Source organism: Primulina eburnea, chromosome 6, assembly GCF_022965805.1.
Source record: "Primulina eburnea isolate SZY01 chromosome 6, ASM2296580v1, whole genome shotgun sequence".
Classification (NCBI taxonomy): Eukaryota; Viridiplantae; Streptophyta; class Magnoliopsida; order Lamiales; family Gesneriaceae; genus Primulina; species Primulina eburnea.
The window spans coordinates 18,788,254-18,800,180 of NC_133106.1; the positions used below are offsets into that span (position 1 = coordinate 18,788,254).

At 34.1% G+C, this 11,927-nt stretch overlaps 1 protein-coding gene across 2 annotated transcripts; it reads left to right on the plus strand.

The window, feature by feature from the left end:
* Positions 1 to 886: 886 nt before the first annotated feature.
* Positions 887 to 3,901, plus strand: LOC140833842 (probable serine/threonine-protein kinase WNK9). Of its 2 annotated transcripts, none has more exons than XM_073198282.1 (7): positions 887 to 1,170; positions 1,301 to 1,338; positions 1,454 to 1,681; positions 1,778 to 1,998; positions 2,094 to 2,251; positions 2,341 to 2,782; positions 2,865 to 3,901. In XM_073198282.1, exons 1-7 carry the CDS (start codon positions 1,096 to 1,098, stop codon positions 3,737 to 3,739), a joined length of 2,037 nt encoding a protein of 678 aa, XP_073054383.1. In that variant the 5' UTR covers positions 887 to 1,095; the 3' UTR covers positions 3,740 to 3,901. The 2 variants fall into 2 exon arrangements, with proteins under 2 accessions (XP_073054383.1, XP_073054384.1); XM_073198283.1 differs by having other exon boundaries at positions 1,100 to 1,170; positions 1,301 to 1,363.
* The last annotated feature ends 8,026 nt before the right edge of the window (positions 3,902 to 11,927 follow it).

Here is an 11,927-nt window from a genome sequence, read left to right on the forward strand (position 1 = left end):
TGCTCATTTATTGCATTTAATTTATTTATGTAGTACATGAAGCGCAATATAATTTTAAAATAAGATAAATAAATAAATAAATGGAGATTAAGGTGACGAAACCAAAATCCACAATTATCCAATACCTTTCTTGGGAAAAAAAAGGCACTCAGTTTAATATTATTATTTATTATTTAATTATTATTCGAGATTAAAAAAGAAAATAAAAATTACCTTTCCTTAAATCCCAATTATCCAATAGTTTCCAACAACGTACCACTGCTTGTACTATTCCCTGACACCCACTTGTGCGACTGCCAAATGCCACATAATAATTTTTTTAAAAAAAGATAAATCATTTCATTATCTTGGTTGGTCCCTCATCCTGCAAGCTGTTTCAGCCCTGTCTGTCTCGAAAGAATGTATGAATATCCATTTTACATATATATATATACACACACGCGCGCGTATGTAAGGTGAAACTGTGTGTTAGAAAAAAGAAAAGGTTAAACTGTGACTCAATCAGTGTGTTTTCTGCATGTTTGTTTAATATTTATAATTTTTATAGCTCGTGGTGAGATAAAAAGTAAGCTAAAAAGAGTGGTGCTTTGTCAAGATTCGCGCTTTAACCGAGGAACTAGAATATAGAATGATTTTATTTATTGTTTTCCTTTTAAAAAATAAATAATAAATTTAGAGTAGGTCTCATGTGATACCGTCTCACGATCTCAAACCGTGAGATGGATCAACTCTACCCATATTCACAATAAAAAGTAATACTTTTAGCATAAAAAGTGATATTTTATCATGGATTATCTAAATAAAGATCGTCTCACAAAATACAAGCCGTGAGATCGTCTCATACAAGTTTTTGCCTAAATTTATGTGTAAAGGATTTACCGAATGGATCATGTGTGTTGTGGTGTATGTGAGTTGTTGGGGAAATAATTTGGGTCCTTTTTATGGACTTTCCGAAGTCTCTTCTTCTCCACACAAATCATGGTCCTTGTATTTCCTCTTGCTTTTTGCTGAAATTTTTTTGCATCATTACTACTGAAAGACTCCCTCAAATTAAAGAAAATCAGGGCCGAGGAAAATAGATTATTGATTTAAGGAATGAATGGTGTTACTGATCTTGATTTAGAAGACTCTGAGTTTGTTGAAGTTGATCCAACTGGAAGATATGGAAGGGTATCGTCCTCTTTCTTTTTCTTATTTGGGCTGTATTTTCTATCTTTCTGATTTTATTTCTTGGAAAGATATGTATTTATTTTTCTTGAAATATAGCTTCATGTTTCTTGTTTTTCTTTTCTGATTGCAGTATAATGAAATTCTTGGAAAAGGATCTTCAAAAATAGTGTATGTGTTTAATAAAGTACATTGGGTATCTCCCAGATTTGACCTTTTCAGTATGGATAATTATTACATTTAAGTTATTCACTTTTGGGTTCAATTTTTCTGCTTATTGTTTCAGTTACAGAGCTTTTGATGAGTATGAAGGGATTGAAGTAGCTTGGAATCAGGTGAAGCTCTACGATTTTCTACAGAGACCTGAAGATCTTGAGAGGCTTTATCGTGAAATCCATTTACTCAAGACTTTGAAACACAACAATATTATGAAATTCTACTCATCTTGGGTTGATACTGCCAATAGAAACATCAATTTTGTGACAGAAATGTTCACTTCTGGTACCCTCAGACAGTAAGTCTCCATTTTCTGTAAATTTGGTGATCTGGGATTTTAAAATCTTTATATTTTGATAAAAAAATTTATGTGATTTTCTTTAATCTGATATAGGTACAGGCTAAAGCATAAAAGGGTGAATACTAGAGCTATCAAGCACTGGTGTAGGCAGATTTTACAAGGGCTTCTTTATCTCCACAGTCATGATCCTCCTGTGATTCATAGAGATCTGAAATGCGACAACATTTTTATTAATGGGAATCAAGGTGAAGTCAAGATTGGTGATCTTGGATTAGCTGCAATCCTTCGGAAATCACATGCTGCTCGGTGTGTGGGTACGTCTAATATTTTTCAAAGTTTCCTGAAATTTTTTTTCCTTGAATTTTTGTTAAAGTTTGATATAGTATCGGATTTTGGTTGCTGATAATAGGAACACCGGAGTTCATGGCTCCTGAGGTATATGAAGAGGAATATAATGAATTAGTGGATATCTATTCGTTTGGAATGTGCATTTTGGAGATGGTAACCTTTGAGTATCCATATAGTGAATGCACTCATCCTGCTCAAATTTATAAGAAAGTGATCTCTGTAAGAATCTGGAATGATTTTTTTTTTCCGGCAATCTAATATTTAGCAATTTTTCTTGTCATTCTAAGATTTGTTGTATTTCATCTTAGGGGAAGAAACCGGATGCCCTTTACAAAGTTAAGGATCTTGAGTTACGGCTATTTGTTGAAAAGTGTTTAGCGACTGTGTCTGACCGGTTATCCGCGTGGGAACTTCTCAACGACCCTTTTCTCCAAGTCGATGATTTTTTTTATGATTTTAGGATGTTGAATTATCAGAGAGATTATGATGAAATAGGTTCGATTTTAAAGCAGCCCCTCTTGAGTGCTCGTCATAGCACAACCAGTTCTCTAGCCAATGGTTACTCAAACTATCTTTGTTATAATCACGAAAATGGCTTGGATTGCCACTCGGTTGAGTATGAAGGGAATGAGATAGATTTATTCACAAGTCATGAAGATGATCACTTGGATAATGTGGACATTAAAATCAAGGGGAGAAGGAGTGAAGATGGGACTATATTTTTGAAACTCAGAATTGCAGATAAAGAAGGTATGTATGTTTTAGATTCGTTTATATGGAAAATTCTCATCATGACGTGCTGAAATATAGAGTTTCAAATTGGTGTTTCCAGGTCTTGTCCGGAATATATACTTCCCTTTTGACGTTGAAACTGATACAGCTTCGAGTGTTGCTGCCGAAATGGTTTCTGAGTTGGATATTACAGATCAAGATGTAAACAAGATTGCAAATATGATCGATGCACAAATAATTTTGTTGGTACCGGATTGGAAAACGGGTGCTGGATTTGAAGAAAATTTTCATGAAAGTAGTAGCAACTACTGTCAAAATTGTGCATCAGACGGTGCTCTAGCTGGCTATTTATCGTCCCACAAACCGGGAAAGAATCTGCAAGCTCCTCAATGTTCTAAGCACGGATGTGGAGCAATACATGGTCGTTTTGAAGAGATTACATACCAAGTTGAATGGCCTGACAAATGTCTTACAGAGGGTGCCCCAATGTGTTCAAGCCAGTCGAATGGTGGGCAAAATCCTCACACGTCCCGTTTATCTGTTAACTTTGGACATGAACATGAAATGTCAGAGCAAAATAACAAGGATGAATCAAATGTAAGAATCGACAAAGAGAATGCATCTGATGGGAATGAGAGTAAGCAGGAGTTAATGTGGCTTAAGGCCAAGTATGAGATACAGTTGAGGGAGCTTGGAGATGAAAAAATTGGGGTTATGGTCAAGCATCCGAGTTTGGATTCTCACTCAGGAGAATGCAAGAACGATACATGGGATGAGAAAAGTGAAGTTCGGCTTGAATCTTTTTCCTCAATGAAGCATGCTACAACATTCTCATCAACAATTTCTGAAAGGAAACATGATTATGAGTCTGCCTACAGATTATGTAGTCCGATGCACATGGTCACAGCTAAGAGTTTCTATCTCCACAGAGCCAGTTCTCTACCAGTTGATGCTCTACAGATTTCTAAAAATTGAGAAGTTTTTGTCATAATATTTTGACTTAATTTTAATCAAAGAAGAAGTCTCTACTCAAGTCACAATAGTGGAATGGACCAGATTCGATGTCCATCGTCCAGCCTAACGTGAATAATGTTGATGTAGTTCTTGCAGATAATGAATTCTCAACTTCAAATGAAAGTGACTTCCATTTGAGTTAAAAATGAGTGAATGTGCATCGCCAACCAAATTATAGCAAGAATGGTTTTTCTCGAATGGACCCGACCCCTTCTTTTCCCCCATAAAAAGTGGGAATCTCCTCTTTTTTGCCATATATGGATGCCCCACACCAAAATACTTAGACTAGGTCTCTTTTGTGACGGTCTTACAAATTTTTATCTGTGAAATGGGTCAATCTTACCGATATTCACAATAAAAAGTAATATTTTTCATAGATGTCTCAAATAAGAGATTCGTCTCACAAATATGATCGGTGAGACCGTCTCACATAAGTTTTTGCCAAATATTTGATCATAGATAGGAATCTAAACTAGCTGAGTTGGACAAAATTAGGCTCAAGTTCAGTTCATTTTCAAATCACTAAGCTCACGAATAGTTCAAGCTCGGTTTGTTAACAAATCATTTATCGAGTTCGATTCGTTTTGAAATCACTAAGCTCACAACTTACATTCATTGTGAGGTGATGTTTGATAAGCCGCAAAATTTTAACAGGACCATTAACATATGTTATAATTTTAATTTGAATCAAGAAGCACTGAATCATATCAGGGCAAATATGAGAATCTTTTTAATTCAATTCAAATAGGTAATTTTCATTCATACGCTACTTGTATGCCCTTGGTCTCGCGTAAGTTCGATTGCAAAACATTTGAGAAGTTCTAATCAACATTTCGGTGCCTAAAAGTAAACTATCAAATTTGATGTCCCCACTCTACAACAACTTGTGTCTATGTATCAAGAAAATGTTTTTGTGGTTCAATTCCAATTGCCCTTTCCATGGCACCACAAGTGCACTATCGACGCAAGGACAAGATGGCCAAATATTACTTATGTGTTGGTTGATTTTGCCTAATTTGCAGGCAAGATCAAGATGCTTGGCCATCCCAAGAAGTTACGCTTGAATGAGCTCTTCATATGTTAGGTGCATCATACGTATGTTATGTAATAAAGATATGAAGTTCGTTTTTTTTCTTGGAGGATATTTGATAGGCAAGTGGATTGAAATAATTATTGAAGTTTCTTGAATAACGTAATTCGATTCTTTAGGGACAAGATTATGATTTTTTTAAAATCTAGATATACGTGGAATTGAGTAGTTTTACGATCTCTGCAAAAATAGAAACAAAATGACATTTTTTATGTCGTTGCACGTGATTGGATAAAACTCCGAACTAATTTACTTGACTACAAACCACGCTACTCGGGTAAATCGTATGGAGCAAGTCTTGTGTAACATATTCGTCCGAGAAAATATTGAGAAAGATAATCAAATTTCTAACTACTGGTCAATTCTCACATACTCTATCAATTTGGACATCCTATTGGTTACACAAAATAAGGAGAATTGAATTTGACTACTGGCTAATATTTATCTACTCCATCAATTCAGATACTCTATTGAGGACACAAATTGACTCCTACTTCATTATAGTTTACATTTAGTATCTAATATAAGATGAGATATTAAATATTTTTCCTTTTTTGATAAACTTACATTACGATTTAATTTTAAAATATATGCAAAAAAAAAAAAAATACGGAATTTCCAAAGCTGAGAGATGACCTCGAAGTTGGTAATTCGATGTTGGCTTTTGTAATGACCTATGTTTTTATCACATTAGACTGATCATTTTAATATTGAATAATTTTGAATTAATCTAATATTAGTTCGAATAACTTAATTTAAAAAATTAAAAGATTTTTCCGTGATATCCATAATATAATTAACATAAATGATGGAAATTATGAGTCACAAATCAATTCATAATATAATCATTATGTTTATATTTTAGATATAGTGAATAAAAATATTCCAATAAATTTTAAAATAGTCAATTAAATTTTGATGGCAACTGTATAAATAAATTGAAATCTATTTTGATAGTAACTTTGTAAATAATTTGAAAAATAATCAATTAAATTCAATTGCAACTTGTAATATTAGTTGATGGCAAAGTTGTATACAGAGTCGGACCTTTTATGAGGTCAACCAAGCGGTTGTCTCAGGCTTGGTTGTCTCAGGGCCCGGTCCAATAAAAGGCCCAAATTTATATACATAAATATATATATGGTATATGTTATTTGTTTTTTAACTCACTCCAAATCTCAACCCTAATTTTTTTTCACATTCAACAAATAAAGTTTACGGTCTCTTCTTTTATTAAGCCTGAAGGCAACTGTAATTTCTTCATGAATTATGCTTTATTTCTATTTCAAATATTTTTTATAAATACACATTTATATTCATAGAGTAATCTATCAAAGGATACTCACTGAAAATGAAATTTACTTCCGATATTGGCACTGTAATGTGCTTAGAGATCATATTAATTAAATATATAACTAAAGCACACATCGCATTATTTAAATTTTTTAATGAGTTATAATTGAAATATGAGTTTTATATAAATTTAATGTGCGACTTGTGTAATTAATAAGTGGGTAGTCTAAGGAAATAAAATAAATTGTGAATAGAGCTTGAATGTGTGGACCGTTAAAAAATAAAATTCATTGTTTTTTGGGATTTCTCTGTCCTTTCATTTTGTGATTTGTTATTTCGACTCAAAGAATTCTTTGATTTTGTAGTTTTTACAATCATAGAGACAAAAATGTAGTTTCTACAAGAATTATTTTCAATCAACAATGTCGCAAGATAGACTAAATGGATTAACTATGTTGTCGATTGAGAAAGAAATGATCTGACAATTAGATTACACAGATTTAATAAATATTTTCGCCTCTAAAAAACTAGAAGAATAGTAGTTATGTAGTTATTTTAAATATTTACTGAGTTGTTATTGATGTAATATATTGGTTTTGATATATTTATATATTTATTAGGAATGAGTCTCATGTGATGCCGTCTCATGGATCTTAATCGATGAGACGGGTCAACCTTACCCATATTCACAATAAAAAGTAATATTCTTAGCATAAAAAGTAATACTTTTTCGTGGATGACCCAAATAAGATACTCGTATCACAAATAAGACCCGTGAGACCGTCTCACACAAGTTTTTGTCATTTATTAGTATATTTGTTCTTTGCAAATTGAATTTTATATTTATTACTGCAACAAGAGGGTCCATTTTTCAATTTTCGTTTAAGGCTTCATTCAACACAGTTACGGCCCTGTTTGTATATATAATGGGAAACTTCAAAATCGATGCCATCAATGGATATGGGTCGCTCGGTCTTTGGTTGCATGTGTATTTTGTTTCTTTTGTTGTGCGACTTATTGATGAGTCAAGAATATAAGAGTGTTGTTACATTTGTTTTAAGTATCATCTCCACGATCAGAAGAAGTATTGCAGAAAGAAATAATTATTTTCTCACCACTACTCGAACGAAATTAACGAAGTAAAATCGGCATATCTCTAAGGGAGAATAAAGTATTAAGGTACCTTTCCCACTCTATTCTAATTATCTGTACAAGATAAATTTGGATATATAATCATCGTGATGTTTGATTGTGATGCTATTCGAAAGCAAGTATGTTGTATATGTACTTGGACTTGAATGAATTAGGAAGCATCGTTGAATTACTTTAGTTCAGAAGCACTGAACGCCATATTTGTAATTATAATTATGACCTTATGGTATTGTCAGTATTGGGGACATATATATATATATATATATATATATATATATATATATATTCAAACAAAATATAAATTCTCCTAATAATTTAAATGATAAATTGAATAGCGTCGAACGAATTAATACATTCAAATACGCTAATAGAGTTGCAATTGAATGAATTCATTGATTGAAATGAATATTTTGACTTTGTAGATTGAGTTTTGGTATTAAAATCTTGATTGTAGATCACGCTACATTGACTGGAGACAAAGAATTGAGGCATGTTGCGATCGAGTAACATACGACAGATATCTGTGTCATATGATATATGCTTGATTGATTTGACTGAAAATATGTGTCTATATACCTTATTTGTTGAGTTGATGTGGCATACAATACATTCATGATTGATATATCGATGTATATAATAAATATTTTGTTAACAAACTGTTAGAGTAGATGCCCTGCAAGCCAACGATTGGCTAGGGAATTTATTGACTCAAGTGAAATAAACAATCTTTATTTTAATATAATTTAACTTTTAATGGTTTCGTTATACTTTATCTGTATACCCATGCAAGCAGCATAGATAAAGTCCTTGATTATGCTTTAATACAAATGAATCGTAATTCGATGTTGAAACTCATTTGTAAACACTGCATATTCTAAATTCGTTCCTAGTCAATTCAGCCGCCTAAAACATGGATAAAGGTCGCTTGAGCTCGAGACTAGCATCTGTGATGTTGTGTACTGCGTTTCTTGGTAAGGGCATAGAGATGTCCAAACATACAGATGTGTAGTCATATGATGATTATACCGAACAACCCTCCCTCGGACTTTCCAAGTGGTTATCATTCATCGAGAGGATAAGTTCGTGGTTATGATTGTACACCATTAGTCCTTACGACCCGGGACAACACTGAGGCTCTATATGCTAGGGCTGTGCTTCGACTCGTTTACCGGCTCCAGGAGAGTCATCAGGTGGCGAGGTTGGGTACAGTTGCGACACATATAGGAGCCAGTGCATTGTAGTCGGGGATTCACCGCTCACCTACGGGTGTGGATATCCTATGTGATCTAATGAAATAATAGTGCATGGAATCTCTGGCCAGAGTACGAGATGTACGTTGGAGAAGGAGTTCTCCAAATAGTACACGCGATGCCACTATTATAGTTATCACATAGTTATCGAATTAATATGCAACCCTCGATGAACCAATGGTTGCAGATTCGATCGGGATATATGAGATGAAGGGACCGTACTGTACGTTAATCATAATCGACTGGTTCTTGCAGGCACTATCAGTGATACCTAGGGGATCATGGGGCGATGCTACTAGACGCTCTTACCATGATCCGATGGGTGCAATCAGAAATGAGTTCTGACATTCTTAATCAAGGTGTTGATGAAAAGAATGGGGCTAACTAAGGTAAGCCCGAATAAAGGATTATGTCCTGAATCACAAAGAGTTGTGAACCCACGGCTAGCTGTATCCCTGAACCATTGAGGGTCACACAAGCACTGGATCGTTTGTTTCCGTTGAGAGAATAAATTCAAGGAGTTGAATTTATATTATGATATAGTAAATTCAAGGAGTTGAATTTATGATAATTAAATTTTGAGAAAATAAATTCAAGGAGTTGAATTTATAAGATAGTAAATTCAAGAAGTTGAATTTATGAAATTTGGAGAGAATAAATTCAAGGAGTTGAATTTATAAAATTTGAGGATTTAATTTATTAAGCTCAAAAGTTGAGTTTATTAAATATTAAATTTTGGAGGTGATAAATTCAAGGAGTTGAATTTATAATTTAAATATTAAATTCAAATGATGAATTTATAAAGGAATTAAACTAAATGTAATGGGTATATGTATAATGAGCTTGTAGGAGTACAAGATCAACATACATATTATTAAGGATCTTAATTGGACTTTAAAAGATTAATTAATTAATTAATTAAACTAGTTGGACTAGAATAATTAATTGATTAAGCCCATTAAGTATTTAATTAAGTTAATGAGCCCTAAGCTTATATATATGTATATTAGGCTTAGAGTTTAATTTAATTCATTCATAATTTTTGAAAACCCTAGCCTCCATCTCCTAAGGATTTTCGAAAACTCTCCCCTCTCCTATCAAAGAATTTCGGCCACTTTCTTTTGAAGAAAAGTTTGAGCCGTCTCTCGTTTTTATCTCAACGTAAAATATCTTCCAATTTTCTAGTGCAAATTGGAAGATGAATAAACCATCTAGTCGTGGACCTAATTCGAACTAGATCGAAGAACGTTCGTATGGATTCACGAAGAGCTATCTCCGCTAACCCCGGAATAGTTGGAGCCAAGTGATTTAATTCACAAAGGTATAATCTTTAACATCCTATGTATGTTTGATTATGAAAATCATACGAGCGTCCAAACATATTTTGATTGTCAAAATAAAATAAAATTTTTAAACTTCCGCTGCGTTTGGGCGTGTAGAAAACCGGGATCCAACACAAACATCATTTTATACATACATCGATACATGAAATGCACGTTGAGCTATGATCCTTGGATATCTCTATATCATTGGATTTTGATTATGGGATTTTGAGCATGATGCTATGTTTGGCATTATGTGGCCCGTAAAAACATAGTCATTCGTGGCCTCTATGATTGATTGGTTAAGATTTGAGATTTGATGGTGCTTTGGCGACACTATCATACAGTTATTCCCTTATACTTGACTGATGTTGGTGTGCAAGCTCAAACATTGATTTGATAGAGATTCGATTTGTAATGCCCGAGATTTTGGTATGTTTATCCAAAAATTATTTAATTGATTAATTGACGTGATTATGAAAGGAATAGACCGAGATAAGACTTGGGAAAAGAATGAAGCATGATTCGTATGTGTGAGGTCCAGTAGGTCTCGCGCATATGCGCGGAGACGAGACGTGCATATATATGCGCGAGAAGCAAATGCCGAGGCAGAAGACCTCGCACATATGCGCGAAAAGAGGAGCGCATATGCGCGAGCATGTAAAATTCCTAAGTTCCGAGACAGTAGGTCTCGCGCATATGCGCGGGGCCAGGGCGTGCATATGCGCGAGCAGAAGGAATATTATGCGACAAGACAGTAGGTCTCGCGCATACGCGCCGATGATGGTCGCGCATATGCGCGAGACGTGCTGCATAAGAGATGAGCCACATGTCTTTGGGCATGCATGTATATATATCAAAGTTTCATTTCCTTCAGATTTATCACAAGGAAAACCGAAAGAACTCTAGGAAAGCCTCCAGCTTCTTCTTTTACTAAAATTCGATTTACGAAAGATCCATCCTGAAAGGATCGGTTGTCGTAACAAGAGTGTTTAGAAGGGGGGGGGGGGTTGAATAAATACTTACACTTAAAGTTGTTCTTTAATAATATTTGAGTTCAGTTTAGTGACAAACTGAAACTCGGAATCTTGTTGGTCAATAACAATCAGTTAAACTAGAGTAGTTGCGGAAATTAACTGACTGAAAGATAGAATACGAAACTGAAAGAAAATATGCAAGAGTTGTTTCTGGATGTTCGGAGAATTTAATTACTCCTACGTCACCCCTTCTATCACAAGGATAGGATATTCACTAAAAGACTTTGATCAAGTACAACACTTGTACAGACCCACTTCAGTTTGGACTTACAACTGCCAAAACTGAAACTCTTAGTTCTACACAATATTCTCAGTACGTAACTGATATTAGCACAATTAAGTCTAACACTTTTATAGAGTGCTAATAAGCTCAGATTGTAGCCTTGGTTGCTGCAAGTAATTCAAATGAAGTGAGCTAAGATTTTGATAGAGTAACAGCAAGCTGAAGATTGAGTGATCGTCTATTTTCTTCTTCTGTTCTTCAGTCACATTTATACTTCTCTTTCAACGGTCACTTCGATACAAATTTGAATTCAAGTATCCGTTGATTGTCACTTCATAATTTGTTGGGCAATGTTCTCTTCATTGATTGTCATACGGCGTCTTAATTGCAATAGCCGAAATACGTTGTTCTATGCTGTAACGATTGAGGTGTGGCATTCCATATTCATTTGCTGTTTACTATGTCCTTTTGTCGGTTGATTGTTCTTTCCCGAGAATCATTCAGTTGAGATATGTTTGCGGCTGAGTATATTAACTGATCAGTTTCCAACAGAACAGTTTTCTTCATTTGTTCAGCTGCTTTCAGTTGTTAAATGTTTAGTTGATAGTTCAGTTAATTTCTTCAGTTTGTCAAACTCCGAAATTTGGTTTCCAACAATTTCCCCTTTTCGGTGTTTGACAAAACTAAGCATATATTAACTGAAGGATTGAACTTTTATAGACTGCTTCTTAACAAAAACTGTCTCAAAATGAACTGCTAAACGCTCTTCAATGCTTTTTCTG